This window comes from Corapipo altera, unplaced genomic scaffold (genome assembly GCF_003945725.1).
Source record: "Corapipo altera isolate COAL_440 unplaced genomic scaffold, ASM394572v1 23, whole genome shotgun sequence".
Lineage (NCBI taxonomy): Eukaryota > Metazoa > Chordata > Aves > Passeriformes > Pipridae > Corapipo > Corapipo altera.
In genome coordinates this window covers 16,283,787-16,310,001 of record NW_020884878.1, presented here as the reverse complement: position 1 = coordinate 16,310,001, position 26,215 = coordinate 16,283,787, and the positions used below count along the sequence as shown (strand labels likewise).

General features: G+C 38.0%; 1 protein-coding gene across 22 annotated transcripts in view; it reads left to right on the top strand.

The window, feature by feature from the left end:
• NRXN3 (neurexin 3) overlaps nt 1–26,215 on the top strand; it is a 1,012,014-nt gene that overhangs the window by 952,016 nt on the left and 33,783 nt on the right. For 19 of the 22 annotated variants that reach the window (XM_027638371.1, XM_027638372.1, XM_027638389.1 and 16 more), the window contains one exon: nt 22,211–22,286. In XM_027638371.1, coding sequence (XP_027494172.1) covers nt 22,211–22,286 — 76 coding nt within the window. Of the gene's footprint in view, nt 1–22,210; nt 22,296–26,215 lie in introns of all 22 variants that reach the window. The other 3 variants (XM_027638379.1, XM_027638377.1, XM_027638393.1) reach the window with 1 other exon arrangement.

Here is a 26,215-nt window from a genome sequence, read left to right as displayed (position 1 = left end):
TTTTCTGAGAAGTCACAACTCGTACCTTTTTTTTTTTTTATCCCTTCACATTGGAAACAACCACTGATAAGTTTGGGATTTGGTGTTTTTTTGAAAAAAATGAGATGTCTTTTACATATGGCTTTTTGCCCAGTCTTAACAAAGAGTGCTTTAAAGTATGAGTTTCAACATGTTCAGCCTCATGTAGGGACTATGGAGAAAGTCTTTCATCTATAATCATGCACACCGTATGCTTTCCATTCTACAAGACCAGGATGGAGTAATCATAGAATCATAGAGTTGTTAAGGTTGAAAAAGACCTCTAATATCATCAAATGCCACCATTAACTCAGCACCGCTGTGTTCACATTGCAGCAGTATGGAGGCATGTGCACAAATTATGTGATAAGATTCTAAATAATGTTGACCAAGCTAATTTGCATCACATACACTGATTCCAGGGGTTTGGAGGGGGTAATTTGGTGATAAGAGCATTCCTATGTGTGGGGTTTGATTCTCAGAGATTTTCACAAGTGGTTTCAGTATACTGTAAGTCCAAAACCCCCAATGTCTCAATATATCACTTTAATGGGAGAAGTTTAGGGAATGAGCTATGATATGGGTATGTATTTTACTTTTGGTATATCCTATAGTATATTAACTTCTATTTACTTTGCCTTTTATTGTGGAGGATACTATAGGAAAAGTATGCATCTGTAGTTGAACTTCCATAGTTTAATCTTTTTGTATTGGTAAAGTATACAACTATCTAGGTTCACCCACCTCCTTTCATCATTACACTGTGAATTCCTTTCCCTCCAGCCCAGATTAACTTGGTCATTAACTCTGGGAGAATATACATTTGTGCTCACTTTGGAGAACTAACCCAGCTGCAATAATGCTGCAAAAAAATTTGTATGTAATGTGGTATGATGAAGATGCCAAATGTTGATGGGCCTGGTGCAGTGATACAGAACTCATTTTAACCTCTCCTCGGCAATGAGCTGTCAGAAGTACCCATTCACTTCATTTCAGGAACTCCAAATTGCAGCATGAGGTGTCATACCCTATGTGATGAGCTCATAATTTTTCATTTCTTCCTCTTCATGAATTCCTAAAGACATTCCTCATACAGAAGAAAAAAAAAAAGACCTGTCTTTCCTTACTCACTCTTTGGCTTTCCCGTTTTTCTTTTTATTGTCATTTTATTCTGATTTTTCTAATCCCCTTTCCTTATTAGGCAAAAAAAGAAAAAAAAACCACTGAGAAATGTATTTTCCCTTCAGGGTGATGCAGACTTCAAAAGAGAAATCAGTCATTTCAAGAGGAGAAAAAAAAACTTTAATCATCAAGAGCAATAATTACTTTCTAAATATTAGCATGGCAGATAAGGAGAGCAGAATTGAAATGGAAAGTGGGGCTTTCTCACTTATTCATTATATTTGATTTGTAAGATTGGAATTTCTAAGGACTTACTCTGTATTGCATCTCTGTAATATAGTTATTATAACTGATAACGTATCGAGACAGTTATCAGCTCCAGTTTTTGTGTTTCTTACAAGATAAAAGATGGCAATTTGAAAAGTAACTGCCTTTTTTTCTCAGCTTGATCTCTTTACTTCCTTTTGTGCTCAGATAAGGCACACATTTCTGTTTCCAGCCATTTTGTAGATGCTTTGCTTTGGACTCATTCAAGAGTATGTGGGACTGATCCTTAAGCCTCATTGCATTTAAGCCATTAGAAATCCCTTCCTTAAGAACTGGTTTCAGGTTTTTTTGGTAGTCTCTGAGTAGCAACCGAGTTAAAACTGGTAGTAAACCTCGTTTTCTATCTGACAGAGCATAATCGGCTGCATTCCTCTACTTGTTGAAGTAAAGAACTCTTCACACAAACATACCACCATTTTACTACAGCAGGATTGTTCTTCAAAGTATTTTATAAAAAAAAAAATAAAAATCTCTGAATTTGCGCGGTGCTGTTTCAAAGCGTATCTACTCATGTTCCAGAATGACTAGAAGGACTTGGCATAGGTACAGAGAAGGTTTTGAGGGACAAAGTTGTAAATGGGGACTCAAGCGATGAGATTTTTTACAATTTAGCTACTTTAGCTTGCATACTGAAGGAACAAAAGAGATATGATCGCTCTCTTAAACTGTATTGTGTTTACAAAGAGGAGGTTGGGAAAATATTTATTTAAACAAAGGGGTTGCATGGCCCGATATGCCTGGAACCCAACTGTGAATAAGCTACAGCTAGTAGTTAGAAGTGGTTCCTATCCAAAATAGGAGTCATCTGGATGAAGAGGTCCAGGAGAGTGAGTTTATTCGTGGCTTTATATGGTGTAGAACTGAAGTGGCTGAGTAGTGGTTCCTGCGCCTTCAGAGGTTCCTTCTTGTTTTTCCGTGAGTTGTGTACCCGATGAGTCTGCACCTACTGCCATTTTAGTACTGTACTAATGACAGTATCAAAGAGTTAAGAGAGTAGTGCTGTCTCACAGCTCTAATGAGCTTCAGTGTCATTAGTTGCCAGCTCTTAGGTGGCGTAGTGGAGCAGGAAGCTTTTGCAAAAAGGTGCTGAGCTCCCCATGGCAGACAACTCATTGATAAACATATAAGACCTTTTGATCATTTAGTTAATCACATAATATGAGGTCAAATTACCACACTGATTAGGCAGTCAACCATCCACTTGGAGTGAAATTTCTTTCTGAACCAGAGAAGTAATCATCTGCAAGGAAGAGAGGAGACTTTTCCTAAATGCAAGGCTGCAGAAATCCCATATACTGACTGCTGGTTGGGTTGAAGAGATAGGCACTCCTATTTTTACTAAATAAGGAAGTACTTTATAGTAGGTTTCAATGTGTTTATAGCTCAGCTTCTGAAGGCTTGAAAGAGCAGAAGCAAAATCCTGAGCTCTTCAAAGATATCCCTCAAGGCAAAACTCTGAATAGTGACATTGGCTGTTACAGAAATGCCCTTAAAATGATCAGCTAGATTTGCTAGTACAGCTGGATGTATTGTGCAGTGGTAATTGAAGCTGAAACTTTGGAGGAGAATTTTGGAGCAATTGGGAGTTCAACCAGTGTTGGTCTTTGCAGCTCGTTTCCTGCTGGAGTGGGTGAGAGAGGAAGGTGCTTGAATTTTTGTCTTTTGGAAAGTAAGTATGATGTTAGAGATAGTCAGAGTTCAAACAGGGAATTTGGGGTGTAGCTGGTCATATTATATGAGGAAAAATTATCTCAATCATTCGGCAAAGATTGGTCAATGTGATTTAAGGTGAAAAATCAAAGTGTATGTAAAGTGCAAAAGCCCCTAAAAAGGAGAAAACAATGAGGTATCTTGATAACTTTAGTTATGTGAGAGGTAAACTCATTGGCCTGGTTCCGTGCCCCTCAGCTGCAGAGTTTGTCGTTTAAAATAGAGAGTGAAAAGTGACAGTTAATGTATTGGGCACAGAATAGCCCATTAAATTATTCCTACTTATACTCAGAAATGAGACACAAAAGGTAACAGGAAATTAAGCACTTTATTAGTATGGATCAAGTTTCAGCATATGCTACTGATTCATCAGTTTAATCTGATCACTTTATTCCTTAGAGAAATCATAGCAGTGAATAGTTTTTGAGAATTTTCCTTGTATTGGGGAACCTTCTACTCACTTCATCCTGATGAGGTTCACCGCATGTCAAGAAGGGGTGAAGGGGAGGACAGTGGAGTGGAGCTTTAAGGCACTTCCTCCCCTGAACCTGTGTAAAGCCACCAAATCCCCAATGCTGCATGTCGTGCAGATGCAAGAGAAAAACTTATGGAACCATCTCCCCTCCTCTAGACTCGGGCTCTGGATACCAAGGAGGATAACAGTACCCCACTCCATAGGTAGTGTATAATTTCTTATGTTTTCCTGTGTGGGATCCAGCTGTGCAAACTTTGATTTGAATTAGATGAGTGTAATGTGCTGAATGGTGCTTAAGGGTATACAAGCTACACTCACAAACAAAAGGGAAAAAAAGTTGCTCTCTCTCCAGGGTGAAATAGTGAAACAGGCATTATTTTGTACTCAGTCTACCAGTGACATTTTAATTTATGAGCTAAGAATGCAATGATTGCTGGCTGCAAAAATTGATTTGGTGTTCATCTGATTCAACCCATGTCAAGAGTTTGAAAGTAATTATGATAGTGGAGCTGATAGGCAGACAATTACATTTTTATTCTCTCTTTACCCTTTTTTTTTTTTTCCTGAAGTTGTTCTTGTCAGAAGACCCTAAAAGTAGAAGTAAAATCTTTAGTGTTATTTTGTAGATTATTAAGGTATAATCTCAGTTAGTGTTACATATGCACTAACTACATTCCTAAACAAAGTCTTTTTTAACCTCTTTGGAAATTCAGATTAAGGAAAACCAGATTAAGGAATCCACGTTTAGCCAAACAGTCTTATTCTGCCCATATGTCCTCTGCACCTTCGTTCATCTTGGATATAAGTGGTATTTTCTAATGCTGTCTTCCTGCCATCATTCACATTTCATTCTGGTCATATCGTGCTCTCTGTTCTGTCATGTGAAGGGGTGAGAGGCTCTCTTTGCACAGCAGGTTGCAATCAGGACACTGCTCTGTGAAGGAGGTGCTGTAGGATTTTGTTCCTACGCTCCTGATGCAGTGAGAAATATCCCTGCCTTTAGCTATACAGAAGCATGGATGTCAAGCCTGGATCGTTTTCTGGGGGCTAGACCCACCAAGGTGTCTAGTGGGTGCTTTGCTGTCATGCATACACTGAATGGTATATCTGAAATTTAGCTGCAAATTAAAAAAATATTATTATCTGAAAACTGATACTTTGATATAATTCTGTTTCTGAGATTGTTTTTAAGGGCATTTTGGGAATATTCCAGCATAGAAAAAAAGCTAATCTTTTAGCATCGTAATTTATCATAAAACTGAGGTGTTATTTCGTTGTCTGCCATACTAAATATGTTGCTTCTTTGCCTAAACAGCAGTATTCGCAACAAGGTCTCTTTTATCCTCTTTATACTGAAGTATCTAATAACAGGGTTTTGATCTGATTAGAGGTTCTAGGTTATATTATTATTGTTAAAATTCAGGTAATACCTGCTGTATCTTTGCATATAAAGTTTATGTTTTCTGATAATGTATAATTTAAAGAAATCTTTCCCCCGTGTTTGAGTCACAATCAGTATCTTTTCTTGGTATTGAAGGGCCACTCAGCTACCCACAGAGTTTAGAAGAGAAAGGGTGGCAGAGAAAAGCAGGAGTAATGTTGGAAGTAGGAGGCCAAAGCTCATGAGCTTCAGTAATACTACAAGGAAGGGAGAAGCATACTAGGAGCAGGACGGCTTTGACAGCTTTGGGCTGAAGTTGGAACACTGAGTGAGACATGGAGACTTAAAGTCTTCCTTTAGCACTTTTTCTTTAGATCCTAGATAGAAAACAAATCATAGCACAAGGAGAGAGATAAGTGAAGTCTGTGAAAGGTATCTGTCTCCCTTCCAAACTTGTCAATTTATTTCATTCGTTCACTTCTAGTATATTTTTCTCTCTTTTGGTGAAGTGGATGAGAAATTATATTTACTTTAAATCAATGGCAAGGCATGGAATTGTATTGGAGTTGTGTTTTCATTTATGTCCTTTACATTCACATGCTGTATGGGATTTAAAGAAACTATGACTGTAGAACATTATAGGTTAAATGTTTTTAGGTCAATGATTTCCTTTTGCAAAGACTTGCGTACTGGTATTCAGTTAGGCAAATCATGGTTGGCCTGGCAAGAGTCAATAGCTTCTCCCCCAGGTCTCTGAAGACTACATTTCACATAGAACCAGATTCTGTGGTTGCTTGGTGCTATAATTTTTGTATTTATTTGCATGCATTCTCTTTGACCTCACTAACTTTAGATGAGAGCAGTTTCCTTAAAACTATTTCATCACTGATCCCCAGTGGACAGTAGTCACTCCAGAGTGAAATGTCCTGCTCACCCAAAATGATACAAATGATTTGAAGAGAAAAGGTTATTGTGGGTGAACATATGCCATAGTTTTCCCATTTTTGACTGTCTGTTGGGCTACAAAGTACAGCTGTGGTTTTCTGTAACGTTTAGGTCTATTCTCATCTTCTAATTTTATTCATGTAGCATTTTGACATTATATTTAAGCCTGATTCACTTTACAACATACATGATATAAAAACCATTTACCAGCAAAAAGAGGTAAGGAAACAAGTTGGAGCAGATTCTACAATGTGTCCTCACTTCCAGAACGTACGAGCATACATTCCACATTTCTATTTATAATAGAGTCCTCTCTCCGTTATTCACCTTGTGTGCATCAGTAGGATTGCTCTATTCCATTCTGAATGATTACACATTACAACGCAGTGCTTCTGCCTCCGGACGCCCTGAACCTGATAGGCATCCCTTGGGCTCATGCAGATGCCTTCTGCAACATCAGAAAGGAGTCTCATTTGACTTAGAATGACTGAGAAATCCAGCATCCTCTCAAAAGCTTTATTGCTTCTGTGTAGATCCCACTCCATATACAATTCAATAGATGGCATTCTGAAGCACCTCAAGAATCAATAAATTCCTTCTGTTATAGGGCCTTTAATTCAAAAACTGACACCATAACAGAAAAAAATGCATTATTGGGCACTGATTTATGTATGTGCTTAATCACACTGAACATTGAAAATTTGTTTCTATCCTGACAAATGGCCAAATCTGGCTACTTTTGTATATGTATTTGCATTCAAGAAGGCAAATTTAGAAGTTGATAGATGAAAAAAAAAAAACAAACCAAAACCTGAAAATATCATTGTGCTACTGTATAAATCTGTGTTGTGCCTTGCCTTCTGCCTTGCACTCAGTTTTGGCCATTAGCTCTCAAAAACTGATCTATGACAAATAAAAAAACCTGAAGGATATGCAGTGGTTTCCACACGAGGAGAGTTAAATAGACTGGTATTCTTCAGCTGAAAAATTGGTGACCAAATGGTGATAACAGGGATCTCTAAAATCAAAATTGTTCAGAGAAATTGCGACTAGGCAATGACTACTCACTGTTTCTCATGAAAGATTGAGCAGTGAAATAAGGCAGGAGCAGGCTGAGATCAAACAGGAGGAAGTACTTTTACACAAAATGGGGAGCTCACTGCCATATGATATTGTAGAAAAGAAATATAAATAGATTTTAAAAGCTAATATGTCAGTATGTGGTAAAGAAACCCATTAAGAACTATGAAATACAAAATCTATGCAGCATAAAGATGCAGGTATAACCACTTCCTAACTGATGCTTGCCATTCCAATTAGCATATGTGACAGAAAAGTGCTTCTGCGTGTTTCTCTTGTGTTTATCCTTTTTCAGTGAACAAACATAAATAACTATCTAACGCCAGAGGCAAGAATCAAGGCTTCAATGGAGTTTGAGCTAGCATGACTACACTTATGCTCTGTTTTTACATGTTCTTACTGCACAATCATTATAAGTATATATTTGCATTTGAAGCACTTCTGTGTGTGACTTTGTATAGGCAGATACCAGACATACCATCAGGCATTTTAAAGAGCCTGAAAAAAGCAAAAATTACATATGAGAAACATCACTAGATAAATCGAGGAGGGGGCAATGAACCTCCAACTCTTTCTATAAAATTGACATTGCAGGAATTCCTTTCTCAATATTTCATTGATTAAATTAATTTTTCTTTCTGTCTTCCTTTAGTTTTGTTTAATTAGGATATAGTCATTTACAGCCAAACCTCTGTTCAGCTTCTATAAAATATTCATTTCCAGTTGCAGCTTGATAATGAAACAGTATCCTGCAGCCCATTCAAACTGTTGCAAAGGAAGGCAAATTACCAAAGGGAAGGGAATAAATTCATTTAAAAAAAAAAAAAAATAGATAAACATACTCTGTGCAAACTGGTTTCAGGCAAAGGGAAAGGCTGCCAGCTAAAAAGCAATTTATGTAATATGTTGGCAAGGAGGTGGGAAGGCAGTGAATAGAACTTAATGAGTTGACAGCTGTCGAGAGCTCCATGGTGTCAGATTGTAGCATTTGTTTCGATCAATTGTACATTCTGGGTAAGTGGGAGACAGGTAAAAGGGATATCCTGGGACCAGCCAGGTAATTTGTTCCACTACCTATAAGTTGCTGAGATTCAAAGCTGCCTGGTAGAGAGGTTCTGCACCTGTTGGAAAAGTTATGCTTTGTCTGAAAGCAAAGTTTATGTTCTGATGGGATGAGTACTCGTGGTCCACTATGCGTTTGATGATGAGTGGTATTAAGCTCTGCTGCCATTTATTTCTGTAGATGAGCACTGCAGGTTTTTTCACAGATGAGGAGAATTTGCAGGAAATTCCTTTCTTTCTTAAGCAGGAGTCTCAGCTTTTAGGACTGTGCAGTCATTTTCAGTACTGTATTTCATTTCAGAAACATTAAAGAGAGTGAAATGTTTCTCAGGTCCCTCCTATCTCAGCCCTGCATAACAGTTTGTTACAGTCCATATGTGAGTTCCATTCTAACAGTGTGGGTCTTTCTGCTCACAAAATATAAAGAACTGGATACAATCATGATAAACTGCCCAGGGAAGTGACTGAGTTACTATCCCTGCAGCTATTTAAAAGATGTGTAGATGTGGCACTTAGACACACTGTTTAGTGGTAGACTTGGCAGTATTAGGTTAGTGGTTGGCCTCGGTGATCTTAAAGATCTTTTCCAACCTAACAATTTTGTAATTCTATAATCTTTCTCCTGATGCTTTACACAGCACTCTCCTCCAAGTATTCTCAGAGTAGCTTATAAACATTTGGATCCAAGAGATACATTTACATCTTTACTATCTTAAAAATTAAGCCATGATGTACTGGCAGGTTAACTGCCCTGCCAAGAGTCATTGCAAATCAGTAGCAGAGGCACTCTGCCTCTCAGTCCCAGAACTCGGCTCTTCTGTGTAATTCCACAGTTGTGGAAAATGGGTGATCAGACTAGGTGAAAATAATGGACCCCTCTTACCTTGAGATTTCTGAATCAAAAAAAATCTCACTGACCACAGTCTTTTATTTGAAGTTTTATGCCTGCTAACAACTGTGCAGACAATTACAGGATTCTTTAAAAAAATCTTTTGCCATCTGAAGCATTCAGAGTAATACAGTGCTATACTCTGGAGCTCTGACAATGTCACTGCAGTGTCCAAGAGTGCAAAAATCCATATGCTTTGATTTTACATGCTGTTGCCAGTCAAAATCCTGATATGGGTATAAATATGCCAGCTATTGTCAGCTTAGCTTGCAATGCACAGAAGTGGTGTAACTATGCCAGCATAACCCCGTCTTCAGTCAGTATTGCTAGACCTAAAAGGAGCAGCTCTGACAACTTGGATATGCCCTCATGTCTGTCATGCCAGTAACCTCTCTACTGTGAGTAAGGCCTAAGTCTGAAAATCAAGTGGTAAAAGTATAGAAGGCACTACTGTTTAATGTCAGTGGCTACTATGATTTGTTTCTGGATAGAACAAGTGAAGCTACAATAATGATACCATTGAGAAAGGAATTTTAAGGGAAAGTGAACTTGTTTCCTCCCAAGAGAGACTAGAAACGTACCATCAAGCTGTTGCTATAGCTGTTATAGCAAGGGAACATCAAATTTTGTCATAGAACAAAAATTCTGATTTTTCTGCTTTTGTAATTCTTGTGAAAAGGCAGAAACTGATGTAGCAAGAAACCTAAGTATACACTTTTATCTGTCCAGTCAGGGACTGGAGTACTTCAGATATGGGGACAAATACGTCTTGCTACATTTTGGCTCTGTCCTGCTCAAGCTGTTCTGTTCTATGTGTTGCTAAGACTAAGGTTAAATCCTCTGTGGGCTAAAACTTGGCCATCCATAGTCTGGAAGGCTTGGGTATTTCTGTGTATTACTAAAGATTTTTAATGGACATCACATAAAATCAGGCAGAGTTTCTTTTGTGATTTCCAGTGTTGTCAACGCTATAATTAGAATATATGACTAAAAGACTTTCTCAGAGTGCTACTTTCGAGTGTCTCACTCAAATTCTTTATGCAGAAGCTTCTTCATTTTGTAGTGGGCATGAATTTCATGCTATCTTACAATCTTTATGAGAGGTTCTGTTGTCAAAAATGTTACTTTACAACAAATCTGAGTTTAGAAGCAAGTTTACTGGCAGTGGAAGAGAGATTCTTATTGATTTAGAACTTCGTGTCCTCTCTAATTCTGATGATGTTCCTTTGGATACTTGTTTCCTAGTATCTCCCAGCTTTCATCATGGAAATCTGAAGGACACAAGGAAGAACCTTGTAGTACTTGCTGCCTTGATAGAATTGCAGAGAAACAGAAAGCCTCTTCGCTGGGTGTGGTGTGGGTTTGTTTTTTTCCCTTTAAACAGGTAGAAGTATAGATGATGTCATCATGTTCTTGATGGTGTTTAAAGTTGCTTGAATTCCTTTATCTAGCTCTCTCTCAGTAAGTGCATTCCAGCTGAGCATCTATTAGGCTGTTAAAGCTAACTTTTTTCCTTTTTCCATTTTACACAAACACAAAAGATTGATTTGCTTTTACTGTAGTTAATCAAACTCACTAGAAAACTAAATAAATAAGCAAGGAAAATGGCCTTCTTATACTTCACAGAGAGCAAATGTTCTGATTAGGCAGGGGCTGCTGAGACACCCAGCGGGGATAAGTGTTGGCCAGGTTTGTTGTGCACGGGAGTCTGCCTACCCAATCACAAAATTTTCTTGCATGACAACCATTTGCAGCTTGGACCACTTCATGTGCTATTTCAGTGAAGTTCAGTTCAAATTTAATGTGCAGGAGGCATTTGTCATGTTCCACAGCTCATGAGATTAAAGTGTACCTGGTTTCATCAGTACTGGATGGACGAAGTATGTTTTTTAAGCTGATGGGTACAAGTTTGATGGGAGTAGATCTCTTTCCTTGCTTAGGTTATGATTAGACAAACTTCTGTCTCTAACTTTCCTAAATTTCCCCCCGTGATTCCTGGTGGTGGTGGGACTGATTTCATTTACCTGTTTACTCTTTTGTTACCTGTTTTTTGCTATCATAAGTTGTGAAGTCAGTTCCCTATCCGTCCAGTAAAGTTGTTACTCTACTCATATTTCAAAAGGAAAAAAAATTGTAATGATAGAAAAGCATGGGTTTTAAGCTTCAGATATTTGGCAGTTGTATTGCTGGATGAAATAATGTCTAGAACTGTTTAACTTTTTTTTTTATTAGGTTTGACTGTGATAATGTTGATATGTTAATGGTAATATATAACTTTTGGTGTGTATACCGCTGTTTCTGTACTAGCTGCTGACAATCATTTGTATCCTATATTAGGAAGGATGAACTTGTGGTTAAGAGGCTGTCACTGTTCCTGGGAAATCTGAGTTCTACCACAGCCACCTTTGTGACCTTTTTCGTGTTTATGAACTTCTTAATTGCTTATAAATTAAAACTATTTATGGCCTTTTTTCACAGGTATGTTGTATATATGCTTACATACAGGTATTTAGTGGCTATTTTACTTTGTTAGATGTTCTGCTCTGTAATGTTATTCAGGGAGTATTTCTAGGTGCTGGTCTGTACCTAGTGTGCCAGAGTTTATTCTTTATTTATTCTACATTATGTTTATTCTGCATTTAAATGTGTGTGGGTACTGCCTTCCCCTTGTGAGCTAATGTGTGAATCCTGTGAGTAACAGTATTTAAATGCCATTTTCTAAGTGTGGGTTAATGTTTGGAGAGAAAGAGGAATATTTGTCTGGCAAAAATAGTCTAGTGCATTAATGCGAATATTCAAAGATAGTTGTTTATCTTATTGTACTCAGAGGTACTTACAATAATTGCAGAAGTTGTTTTAAGGGACATTTATTCAGAGTGATTACGTTTATTGTTACTTTATGAATAACATACCCTGTCACATTAGATTTTAAGTGCCACAGTTTGGACTGAAGATCAGGGTATTTTCTTCTTTATGAATTTTACAGTTGCATATGCCAACTGTTTGTGGCCGATATAAAAATGAGGAGCAGAAATTAAGAGAGAAGCAGGAGATGAGGCAGAGAACTCCACAATTTAAAAAAAAATGATGGGTGATTAGTGTGCAGCCCCTAGGGTTGGCTTGCCCATCTCTTCTCATTTGATGCTTGGAGAGATGTTGTGGGCTAGCATGGCACTTCAGTGCAGCCAGGGCACAGCAGCTGCCCCTCCACCATCACTTGCTAGCCTTTTGTAGGTCAGGGGCAACCTATTAAGTTTCACTGCCATCAGTGTTTGATATGGGAACTTGCTCAAGTTCTCTCCAGAGAAAAATGTCTGCTGGGAGAAGATCTCCCATATCTTTAATTTCTTGTTAAGCCTCATTTGTAAGAGATTACGAGGTCCCAGCAGTAGGTGCTACAGCAATAGGAATACTGCTCTAATAGAAACAGGACTTGTGTGGTTTTATTAATGATCACATAAATAGAAATGCCAGTTAAATTGCATATGTGACTGCCTCTTTGCTACTTGGTTACTGTAATTCACAGATTTCTTTCTTCTGAGTCATGTGTTGGGGGGAGTACAACATGGTGTGCAGATTTTGAGGCTTAAGAGATTGTCATTAAAGCTACTGTGCTGTGCTTAGTTATTTATTTCTTGCTCAGAGTGATCCAATCAATAACAGAACAATATCAAATACAACTCCCTCCCCTCTGAGGAGAAAAGACAAGCTAAATAAAGATGTCCAGGAGAAAATGCCAGCAAATGACATATTGATTTCCAGCAAAGGAGCAAAGTGTAAATGAAAAATATTCTTCTGACACAGTTATTAAGTGCCAGCTAGTACGCAAAGAAAAACCCATTTACTCTTACTAGAGGCTGAGTCTTCAGAGGGCAGCTGATTCATCTCAGATCATTAGTCTCTAACTTTTTGAAACATAGGCTTCCCTTTACTAAATGTAAAGGAGTTTTCTGTATTTAGACTTTGATTTGAGAATGTAAAATGTTTACTAAAATTCTGACTGTATGCCAAGCAAGCAGAGAAGTTGTTTTCTCACCATTTTATGGCAGTATAAACAGAAGCATGAGGAAAGGAGGCAATTTTGCTGATGTCAGATAGTGAATTTATGACAATATCAGGACTGCAAAATCAAGTAACATGAGGGCTCTGATTCAATGTCCTTGGCAATTTGGACTGGGGCAATTTAAGAAGTAACTGCTTTCCAGTGATCTGCCCTGCCCTTCCTCTGGGGAAGCAGATAACATTTTGTTTTTCAGCAAGCGTAGTTTATAGCCTAGCATATTAATAAAATTATTTCCGTGGCAATTTAAGTTAATACATCAGAATGAGTGCAAAGGGACTAGAGCCCACACCATCAAAATGTTTAATTCTGGCAATAATCTGGCTTTTTCCTACACACCTCTGAGAATCTGTATTCAGCTTTTGCTTCCTGTGTCCTGCTTTAAGCAGATACTGAGAAGAGAGCTAAATTGAAGCTTATGCTGCCCTGTGCATTCTGCTGGTTGTTGGTTCTTCCTAGGGGGATAACAGCACAGGACAGACCACTCTGAAACTATTTTCAGACCATTTCTGAAAAGAAATGTCTTCCATTTGAAGACTCTTGGACAAGGATTGGGAAACACTGTGTAGACTGATGTGATATTCAGAAAGTCAGAGTCCCAAGCACTGCTTGAATTTCAGCATTTTGTCCTTCCAGCAGCTCTCACTGATTTCAGAGTGGCAATTGTTGTGGGTTAAGCTGTAATGGCTTGATTTTAGCATTAAACTATTTAGTTACTTTAGTTCATGATGGGTACACCTAGTGTACCTTTGGAATTTTCACCTGTATCACCACCACCTTTGTAACTGGGATTATGCTTAAAACAGAGGGCTGGCAGTTTCTGTTTCAAGTAACAGGTTTCTTTCAATTAGAAATAATAAAAATTTAATAGAAAAGGGGAACAAGCTGTATCAAGTGATGAAAAGGGCACTCAGCGTGAAAATTCTTCTTGTGATCACTCTGAGGGGCACTATGCTCAAATAATGACTTCAGTGTATAAACACGACTTCAGTCTTCAAGGTACCTCTTTGGAAGAAGGAAAATGCACAAAGAAAGGAGAATATGGATGATAAAGCAGGAAAAAGAGTCTCTTCTCACACCAAAGATGTATCTGTTGTGTTAAAACCAATCAATGGTATTTTACAGTCCAGTTGAAAGCTCTTGCAAATCTTGATGGTTACACTGAATAATCTGGAAAAGACTTGCCAGTTGATCCTTTCCTAGTTCATACGAAAAGACCACTGTTCTGTTAGGAAATAAAAGAAACAGAAAAGCAAGTGACTCTGTGGGCATATGTAATCAATAAACAACCAATCTAGAGTCATGGAAGTGAAATTTTATTTATTTATTTAGCTCCTAAATAGTATGTAATTTCTTCAGGCCAAGAAATAAATTGAAAGGATTTAGAAGGATTTGCTTATCAGCAGAACACCATGAAGAATTACATTCCTTATGCTTTTGGAAGGTACACTGAAGTTGAGTTAAGCTGCTGTGGTTCAATACTTTTCTTTCCCCTGTCAGGGTGCCTTGAACAACAGATGAATTAATCCTCCCTACTTCTCTTTCTCCCCTCTTTGCCCTCCCTTTACTCTTCCATTCTTTGCCCTCTCTTCTCTTTCTCTCTCTGCTCACACTCCCTCACAACATCATCACCCTTTCCTACTGCCAACAGACAGAGATGAAAGGCAGAAACATGATTTTTCCCTATTGCCTTTGCACAGCTCTGGCACAGAACAAAGTATCTGAAATTTGTCATCAAACCTGGTTGAGAAGACTCAGACTTTACAGTCTTAATGAACTATTGATTTTATTGAGACAGGCTTTTGGTTTTCAAAGGACTAATTCAAGCTTTCAAGACTGTTTTTAAACATGACTGCCCATGATCCTGGACTGACATACAACTGAGGGTATTATTTTTTGCTTTCTCTTACTTAACTGGCTAGTTCCTTAGTCTCTTGCCTGCCATAGTAATGGTCAAATGACTGATTTTGTTAAAGGGTAGCTCTCTCATGATCCCTACTTAATGGTATAATTTGACAACAAATCAACTTTTATGTCCAGCTGGAAACATGCAGCCAGGAGATGCACTTTTGCTGGGCTACTGTTGAAGGGTACATACCTGCTGGTTACCTGTCAGCCTCTTGGTAGGTAACCTACCAGCCTCAGTGACAGGACCGGAGGGAATGGCCTGAAGCTGCATCAGAGGGGGTTAGGTTGGATATTAGAAAAAGGTTCTTTCACCCAAAGGGTGGTTGGGCACTGAAACAGGCTCCCAAGGGAAGTGGTCACGGCACCAAGCCTGACAGAGTTCAAGAAGCTCTCAGAGTTCAACAGTGCTCTCAGGCACTTGGTGTGCTTCTTGGGTCTGTCCTGTGCAGGGTCAGGGCTTAGACTTTGATGATCCTAGTAAGGTTCCCTTCCAACTCAGAATATTCTGTGATTCTTGATCTGAGCACAACTGGCTGAAAGGCTGTTCTGGATACCTTTACTACCTGCTTTGGAATGACAGAGAGAAATGTGTAACATGTTTATATTACATAGAGATGGAGAGGATGCAAATAGTGACTTGATTTAGAGTGAATTAGATTGGACCGAAGATAGATGGGGCAAGCTCCTCCCCACTAGAGCATATACACTAATGGTATTCCTACCTGGATGGCTTGTGTAACTGCTTGATCTCAGTGCTAGTGGTTTCTGGTATTTCCTTGAGGGCACTTCTCCATGGTTGATAAAGATCACTATTGAGATTTTTTTGGCTTAGTTTTATCCACTCTTTTTTTAAAGCACCCTAAATACTTAATCTTTCTTTCTGATGTCCTTTGTGACACCTGTAGATATTTATCATAATTTTAGTCCTTAAGTCCAGTTCTGATATTTTACTAAGCCTATCTCATTCATACATCTCTCAAGTTCTTTCCTCTCTTCAGTGACTCTTTTCTGAATTGACTCCAATTACTCTTTTAGCATTGAATTGCCTAAAACTAAATGTAATGGGCTATTCTCTCTTCCTGCAAGTTGTTGTAGTCTGGTTGAAATCAATGCCAATTTAAACCAACAGAGGATTTGACCCTCTTGTTTTTGTATATACTGCAAATGAGCTATATGAAGAAAAATTATTAGTTTCATGTTCTTTGATTCATTGCCTGGGCAGAGGTAGACAGAACCTCAGCAGCACTGTGTGGGGGTGAAAAGGGCTTGCACATATTTCTGGCTGTGTCTGTCCCATGATAAGAAAATACATATTCTATCCAGTGCTAATGAAATGGACAGTATTAACCCTTTAGCAACAGATGGTGGATACAGGACTCTCCTGAAAAGTTTATACAGTCCCAAATTGCAGCTTCTTTTGTAATACCTCATTATGATTTTTGCAACACTTCTAATATTTTTCCATTTGTATGCAGATTCTTTCTTTCTGTATGTAGTAGTTTGGATTTGTCCAGATTGAGTCTCTGAGGTCTGCTATACCGTAATGAACTCCAGGGTATTTTGCAAATAAAGATTAACTGAAAAGTGTGATACAAATGTAACATGTAGAAAGGACAGATGAAGGATTCTTATTTAATTGAATAGTGTGAACAGAATACAAAAAGTTTTTCTTTTTTAAGAAGCCTTGTTACCAAAGTATGAAAGGTTGAGGTATTCGAGCTAGAAATGATACCTAATGAGACAGACACTTCATCTACTCTCTTCTTTTGGCAGGAAAGCAAATGCCTTAAACCTATTATATGTCAAGAAACATCTTGGTTTCTAGAAGACAGGATAGCATCCCTACTCCTTGCCATTCTGGGGGAGCATTCATACTGTATGCTGTTACACAAAGAAGACAATAGATGGTCCATATTCCATAATAAATTTGAGATATTTAGAAAATATAGTAGTATAGAAGCAATGGAGGGAGTCAAGTGGTTGTATTTATGAAAAGTTTGTTAACTTTCAGCTCTGTATATTTTGGGTGTGAAACGCAGATGCAGTGCCCAGGTTAATACAACTGTATTTCTCCACCTTGGGAAGATATTTGTGCCTGATATTTTGTGATACTTGTATTTCAAGAAGCACTGTAAATTGTGGTTCCTTGGTGGCAAATAGATTTATAGTTCTCTCACAACAAAGCAGTAAGTGTTGCTTTTCAAATAATGGTGTTGAATTGGAAGTAATATGTATAGTGTGCAGAAGAGTTTCAAGAAAAAGGCAAGTAGGAAAATTGAATCCTACTTTACCAAGTGAAGCAACTGCTAAATAAGTCATTCTGCAGAAATTTGTTTGGGGTTTGAATTTATGGGTCCTTGTCTTTTCTCTCTCAGTAGAAGGGGAGACTCCATCATTCTTGGGTGCATTGTTTATAATTTCATAAAACTATTCTGTGACAGGACTTATTTTACCCAGCATGCTTAATCTTTCTCAAATAGCAGTGCACCCAAAGAGCAAGGTGACGAAAAACGTTTGCAATTGGGAAAAGGAAGATTCAGCACCTGCCATTTTGTACAGAACAAAGGAGCAAAGGTTATGGATCTGATACATAAACTTGGGCTTTGGGCAATTGAAAAATTGGACAGAAATGGAGTCATCTTGAGCAGGTCTTGCTGCACCATCCCAAATTTCTTTGCAATGTACATCCCACACCAGTACATACAGTGTAATGAACAAAGATGTAGAGCCATCACCATGGCAAGATTGAAGAGGCCCTTAGAGTGAATAATTAGGAGGAGGTGATTACAGAACTAATAATTCATGGAAAGGGATGGGGAGCCAATTCAGTGAAATTGAAAGAATTTGAAGGTAAATATGCCCATAAATCCTCTGGGGTGGACTTAGAGTTTAGCACTTTCTCCTACCCTGGTTTTATTCCAAGGCAATTTCATTAAACGCTAGAGAGAGGGAGAGAAAAAATAATAATATAAATGCCATAAAAAATCTTTCAGAGGAAGGAATAAAAAGGGTTCCTGCCAGAGAGAGATTTTATTGAAAGTTATTATAATACCTATCTTTAGTTTTATGTCCTTTAATACAGGCCAAGTAATTTCAAATCTGGGGTTCTTTAAAAATGAAATACATATTTTAAAATAGTGTAGTGTGACTTATTATTTTTAATATAGAATTTAGCTAATATGAGGAAGAGAAAATATTTTCTCTCTCATATTCTTTCCAATGAAAACACAAACATTGTTTCCATCATAGCGCATAGAGAATTTTCATTACTATCCTGTTGCCCGTACATAAGAATGTTTAGCATTTACTCTCCCTAGATCTCTGGGCAGACACTAAAAAATTAATCTGTTTACATCCCCTGGGACCAATGGGTGACTATAGTCAGAACTATTTAAAAAATGGGAAAAGGGAACCAGAAATGGGATAGTGATTTTGCTTACTGCCTTACAGTGTGCTGAGAAGAAATTTAGTGGAGAGATTTCTAGGGTCTCTGCTCCCTAGCCTCTCCTGTCTTGTGGAAACACCAAATACAGTAATCCTCTGGTGAAAATTCTCAGCTCCAGGAGGGTTTTGAAAGGTACAGATTCCTGTTACAAGAAGTAATGGTCTTCTCGATGTTTCCTTTACTCTGTTTCCGTGGTCAGGAATTTGCTGCTCTTCCTCACTGAAATGGCTTTATTCCTTTGGGATGATTCAGATGTTGTTACTTGAGTGGAAGGTGCATGGAAAACCAATATGTGGTGAGACTAGAAAATCAGTTAGTGATGAATTGTGATGGAAAGTCCTGAGATTAAAAATACAAGATAGGAAATGGAAAGACAAATTAGTGTACTTATCTTTTCAGTGGTTTCTAGAGATCTCGTTAATGACCTTGACTTAAGTCTAGCACCACTTCTGGATGCTTTTTTCTTATTCTAACCCTCATTTTTACACATATAAAATCAGCAGCATGTGATACACAGCAACCACAGAGCAAGAAAATCTGGAATATAAAGTGAAATAGCTTGCAATAGGGATGGGGAGATAGGATGGAGATTAATTGATAAAATCAAGTGTGGAACCAGTCTTGAAAAAGTGCAGATAGAGGGTTGAGTTGGCAGAGTTTTGCACATCATACATTTGCATTTTTTCTGAGTCTAGCTGACTCTGCCCTTCTCTGTTCAGAACCAACGCAAGCTGCATGAGGATTTTATAGCAGATAATCTGGTACACATATCTAAGAGTGCAGCATAAATATGTTTCATGTGCCGCCTTAAGCTGCTTATTAGATGGGATATTGATCAAGAAGAGAAACAAGGGCCAGGCTTCATGACTTTTCAGGTCCTGGCACAGGGACCTAGGTATAGGGTACTTACTAGCCTTGCAAGGATATTTTTACCTTTAATTTGGCCAATCACTTCCAAAATTTATTACCTACCAGTATCCTATTGCAAGGAGTTGCCCAGTTAAAACAACAACAACAACAACAACAACAAAAAGCCACAAACAAACAAACCCAACAACATTGTATAAAGAAATATGACCTGTTTTTTTTTCTGGGCATGCTACCTTTCTGGTTTCATATGATGCCCCTAATAAGCAAGAGAGGAAAAAAAGAATTATAAAGAAACTCCTTATTCTTTACAAATACTCGATCACATTGTCAATTCAATTGGATTTGATTCCAAGTTAATGTTGCATGAAGCCCTTACATCTGAGCAAGTAAGTGGGTAATCGAATAGGTATAGCTGCTGATAAGTGACGACAACACATTGTTATAATTTTTGTTTATTTCCTACTGGAGCAAATCATCACTATTCTTCTATGAGAAGTGTGAATTGTCAGATCTTCAACTAAGAGCAAAATCCACACATTCTAAATTCAACCTGGAAAACAAAACCAATTAGCAGGCCAGGGCTTTAGCACTGAGGAAGTCTTCTAGTAGTGATGGATGTTTTATTCTTTTTTCACAGTGCTATCCTTAACTTTAAACAACTACAGTACAAACCTCCAGTTTCACTAACTACATTTGATCTGCTTAAAAATTTCATGTAGTATAGTTTTGTTTACTAAATTGTGCTAAATTACTATACATTGGTGCAATTAAAAACTAGTGTCTTTCTACCCAGGGACAGCTGCATTTCACTGTTGGAAGATGTGATCACTTTATAAGTTATAAAGTTTACCAGGATAAATAATACTTTCTAAAATATATGTGACAAGACCAGAAAAATTGAAAAAAGTAAATTTCTACTTTGTGCATTCCTCCTTTCTTGTGCAGACAAAATTTTAAAGCCAGCTTGTTTTAAGAGAGAAGTTAGCAGAATTTTTCCACTTTTTATGACTGAAAGATGTTAAAAAAATGACCTTGACATTGTAAGACAGGAAATTTCTTTGTACATGTTACCTCCAGTCCCTTTTAATCTTGACTCCCCATCGAGGCAAGATTATAAAAGTATTTAATGAAAGTATTTAAGCCTGAAACTACTGCAAGATTGCATCCTACAAAACATTGCCAAATGGCAATGCTGGATATGACTGAGTAATACATACAATAAGGATTCCCTTACTTTATGGCTGTTTTTTTTACAGATACTCCATTTTTACAATTTTTATTTACAGCTGACCAATCCTGTTTTTCCTTCTTTGCTCAGTCTAAGCAAGGGAAATGAAGACTGAAGAAATGTTAGGTTCAGTCTTTCTGACTGATTTCTTGGTTCTGGTTTTTTCCCCTTAGCTCAAATATGAAGAGAGAGGGAAGAGCGAGGGACTTCTCGCTGGGGTCAGAGGTACTTCATAGCACTAGGAGCAGAAAGACTGAGACCTCAGAACACTTATTTAAAGGAAAGAGGGAACATGTTGGAGACAGCCTTAACAGACATACGAATATAAAGGAGACGTTATTTAAAGCTGGAGAGTCTTTTTCAGGAATAAGGATTTGAAAGTCTTGTCATGATGTGAGATTCCTGGGAATACTCACTGAGAGTACTAAAGTACAGCTGCCCTGCTCCCAAGTTCAGCAATGCTTCCTGCCTGGTGAGGAACATTTCAGGTGTTTTGTTTCAGGAGTTAACCTGCTGATCCTACTGCTCAACAGAATAGGCAGCTCTCTTCAAGGAAGAGTTAAGGGAGACAGTTTCAGCAGAAGCCGTGATTTGAGCCAGTGCTGCTGAGCTGTGGTAATTTTACATTGTGTGCAGGAACATTACAACCTCTATCCAGAGGCTGCCACAGACTCTCCCTAATGGTCTGCATTACTAATTCAACTAATTGCAGCAATTACAGGCAGGAGATGCTGCTGGGGAGAGACACCAATACACTTCTCTCTAACATGCTGCAGTACATGCTGCTCATTAATTAGACCAGCACACACACACACAAAATAAAAAAATCACCAGCTGGAAATGCAAAGGAATGTGCTGAAAGAACGTGCTGAAACCTATAACAGTTGTGAACAGTTACAGTATGGCTTAAACATTTAGGAAACAGACTTTCTAGCTGATTAACCTTGTTATGGTCATATCTCTGTTCCCTTGTTAAGCAAGCAGGTAAGGTTGCATGTTGGGCATACCTGACCCGTGCAGCAGTTCTTCGTCATGTGACAAGTGGGCTGCACAGATATTTACTGTCCACTAGATTCCCAGCCCAAGAGGTGCATTAACAGAGCAGGAGTTGACTTAGCCTCAGTGATGAATCACTTGTAGCAAAGAGTACTGCTAGCTGCCTCAGTGATGCATAGTATCTGAGTCTATCTTGTATATTTTTCTTTGCAGAAAGCATGTTCAGTCTGAACATGCCTCCTATGGCAAGTCTCTCAGAAAGTGCCTTCTGTCTGACTCTATATGATACTGGTATTTACTGAGGAGCCCAGCATCTTCCAGCCAGACACATCTACTGTGGCTGTTGGAGGGCAGTTTGCCAGCCAAAAAAGCATTATAGCCCACTGTACTTTGTTCAACAGTATCAGTGGGATCCACCTGCTGACCTAAACAGCCCAGCAGGTGCACAGCACCTATGCAAACCTGAAATATTCAACAGCACAGAATAAGCACTGTTCTTTTGACAGGAGACTCCAAATCAATGGAGGCACATTTACCCAGGCACATCTGGAGTGCTTGGTACAACTTTAAATATTTTAAAAGTTACAAATCTGAAACTCTCTTTTTCTTGGATACTTAGTTACCTCTGTAGCAGCCTCTTGACTTGCAAATAGCTTACTTTTTTTTCCCTTTGTTCCTTTGCTTCATATGCCAGACTACAGATGACATTGTTTCATCAGCTGAATGTTCCAGTGACGATGAAGATTTCATTGACTGTGAACCCAGTACAGGTAAGTCAGGTCAGTCTTGTTTTGCTTGTTTTCTGATTTCATTTGCAAAAAACAATGCATACATATGTTTATATGTGTGTGAATGTATACATATATAGTTATATATGTATATATATATGTGTGTATATGTGTGTGTATGTATACATTTATGTATATATACACTGTATATAAAATAAAAATATACAGCCAAGCATCCGATCCCATGGACTCGGCAAAAGCAAAACACAGATATGTTGTCGCTATTTGGTTTGAATAAAGTTGTTTGCAGAAATAGAAGTTACTTTACTGACACAGTGGGAAAACAAAAATATCAATGTGAAGTGTGACAAATAGTGAAGATTTATGAAGTGGGGAGGGTGAACATTTGAAAAACAGAAGAGAAACAAAAGTGAAACAAAAATGGATTATTAGCAATGTTTAATCTTTCTTAATTGCTCTGAAGATAGATATTAAAGGTTACAGTTGTCCATGGGATTTTGAATACAGTTAACATGGTAATGTGTTTATACTAATTTTGTTTTCTGTGAGCCCAGAGAAATTGGGGAGCACCAAAACATAGTTCTAACATAACAAAATTAGTAGTAATTCTTGCCTTGTTATCTGCAGTGATGCTTCAAAATGTATCCATTAAAGAGTCAGAAGGACTGGCCAAGTGGAACTGACTCAGTTTCTCCTTTTCAGATACATTTTGATATATTGATGGCTTTTCTTTCTGGTGAGATATATGATGTGATATCCAGCAGGCAACTGCAGTCTATTTTATTTCTTACAGGCTTTTTCAAGTCTTCTTTTTTGAGGCTTGCCATGAGTTAAGCATTTCTATAATAGAGAACAGACATCATCGAATTTCTGTGTATATTTAAAACAAAAAGATGGAGTTTAGAATTTTTTGTCCTTAAAAGTGAAACATATAAATAGTTTAGGGGGATTCTTCTGTTTGGCTTTGTTTTGTTTGTTTTTGCTTTGTTTTGTTTGGGATGATTTTTTTTCCTTAAAAATATCCCAAGAAAGTATTATAAATGTTCTGTTTCTAGTGTCCTGAAGCCATTCAAGTAACACAATAATAACGTTAAAATTCACCCAAGGCTAGTGCTTTCACATTTTTTTTCAATTTGTCATGCTGTACCTGCATTTTTGGTAGAACTTGGTCCTGCAGTAACCTGAGATTGGCATTGCCTTGTAGCTGGGAACTTCCACTCATACCCTTGACTTCCCTGTATGGCAGGGAAGGCACTGACATAGCGACCGATGTTAACATATAGCTCAGCCTGCTTCCCATCTCTTTTTTCATAGATTTCTATGGGTTTTTCAACTCCCTATCTGGAAGAAAAGCAGTCCAAATAATACTAGATTGCGAAGTATAAACAGTGTGGGTACTGAGAGTTTAAGTAAAGGTAGTAATGAAATGCCAGCACAGTGATTATAATGGAAGTGAGGCATGAGGTTGATAGGACCATGCTAAAAGAACTAGTGTACCACAAATGATATGTAAGTGAATGGATAGAAGTAATTTCATTAAAGCTTCACTAACATGTCAAGACTTCTTTTCTTATTTATATTCTGATTGCCAAGTATTTCAATTAAAGGACGAAATGAGGTCTTTATCAGACTCCTCCTCTTGTACATTGTTGTCATTTTTGTTTCAAAATCACAGTTACTTCAATGGCTAGAAATTGTAATAGCAATGTTGTTTCCAACTTGTGCTACCGGTGGAAAAATCAAAGTTTGAAGAGAAATTTGGTAAAACAGGATGTTTAGCATGAAATTTCAGATTGCTGTAGAGCAACATTTCCAGACTAAAAATACCTCCTTCCTGACAGTTAGATATCTGATGCTACAAACAGGTACAAACTGGATTTGTAAAAATTACTTTCCTTTGAAAATCCTGCTAAACATTACAGTTGTCAGCTATAAATGCCTACAGACATTTGAATATCTGCTGTGTAAAATAATATGATTTGCTGAAAATCTGCATAAGGTTCTCTCCTAAACTACTAGACATTCTTGCAAATTTCACCCAGTATCTTTTATTGCACCCTACTCATCTTGCATAGAAAGGTGAAATTCATGAGCTGCTGAAACCTGAATCTTTTCTTGGTAATTACTGTGGCATTGAGAATAAAAGTTAGCTTGATTATATGTAAAAATAAGTCTCCCAGATGGTCCTTGCTGATAAAGTCTGCACTTCCAGATTTTGAGTTTTCCTACTCTCAGAAGCACTGGTGTACAGAGTCACCAGAAGGAGGAGGAATATGCAGGTCCTTTTTGCATAAACTTAACACATTCCATCATAATAAGAAGGAAAAGTAACAGGTTTATGGTGCTTCTCATTTTCTTTGTCTAACTTATTGTCTGCATTTGCAGAGCATCCAGTGTCTGCAATTCATCCAGTATCAAAGCACTCTCACGCAGCCCATTCTGCTCTGGAGCACTAAAGCAATCTGAGCCGGCTTATTGAAATCCAGTGGTGCTGGCTTGGCTGAGCAGATATGTTTGCCTTTACACTTCACCAGCCAAGTAAGGATTCTGGTCAAATGCCAAGATCTGGTATTTAAATATATACATAATGGAAAAAAAGGATTCAGATTATCCTGCTTGTATTTTCTAGTGTGTGGGTTTGGATTTTTTTAAACGTAATATTATTGTGTTTGGGTTTTTTTAATTGGGCTCATTTGAAGTTGCTTCATCCTCTTCTGTTGACAGGTCGCAGCCTTCTGGCTTGCCTGATCCCTTTTACAGCAAACGGAAAATTAAATGACCTAACCCAGCACAGCCTCCTTTTTGTTGCTCTGATAATGTGTAGCTTTTAAAGCTCTTGAGTTTCTGCCAAACACCAGGCCTTGGCCTTCTATCACCCTCGGTGCTACAGTCCAGTAATGCAAAGGTTACTGAACTCACTGCTGCAGCTGTGAGATATGGTACACATCACTATGAACCTGCTGTGCAATAACCAAGACAAGGGCAACAGAGAATGTGGCCCTGGAAATCAGAAATTTTCAGATTTCATATGGTCAGAATCAAATCCCAATATCTAAACATATTACTTTGGTCCTGGTCCTGAATCTGAGGCAGTACTCCACAGAGTCTTTTTGAAGCCTTTGTTTTTGGTGTGCTCAAAGGCTGAAAATCATGTCCTCTTTGAGGCTAAATATCATATGAGAACCATTTGGCAAGATCTTATTGCCACTTAATAATTACTAGTGATTCACTGTTGAATCCAAGATCTGAATCTTGTTAAGTATATCATCTGTATCTGAACACTTGCATCTCTTTAAAAGAAGCTGGTGTGAAGGCAATTTCCTCACTCTGCTCCTTTCAGGAATTTCCAGGCTGGCTTGAGACATTCACTGTAGCAGATCTGCTACCACTTTTTGCCCCTCTTCTAAAAGTGATTTCTTTGGGGAATTCACTTAAAAAGCAGGAGCTATCATAGGACCTCTCCTGACTGAGGTAGCCAACAGATATCACCTGTACACACATATGTATATATAAGGAATTATTTTAAGTGATAACAATGACAGCTGCTATGCAAAACCCATTTGTATTTTATGTAATGCAAAAGAAACCATTGCATGTACATTGATAAAAAATACTCGCTATTCATCTTATTGCAAACAAGTCTAGATACCCTTACATCTCTAGATCTCCCAGAATGGCTTAATGTAAATGATACAGGGGACATAAAACTGTTCATCTGCCCTGAAGAACGATTTACTTAACAGTCAAGAGCAATTTCTCTCTTGTCCCTATGGAAATTATGCTTGTCCCAGTACCAAAAAGTTTGTGCCAAAAAGCATCTTGTTTCTTTGCCAGAAACATGATGATTTTCCCTGGTATGAGTACAGGACTCTCTTCTAGCCTGTTTCAGGGAGATCCAAGGCTGAAATACTCAAGTTCTTCAAAGCTCAGGCCAGGGTCCTGAGATTGTG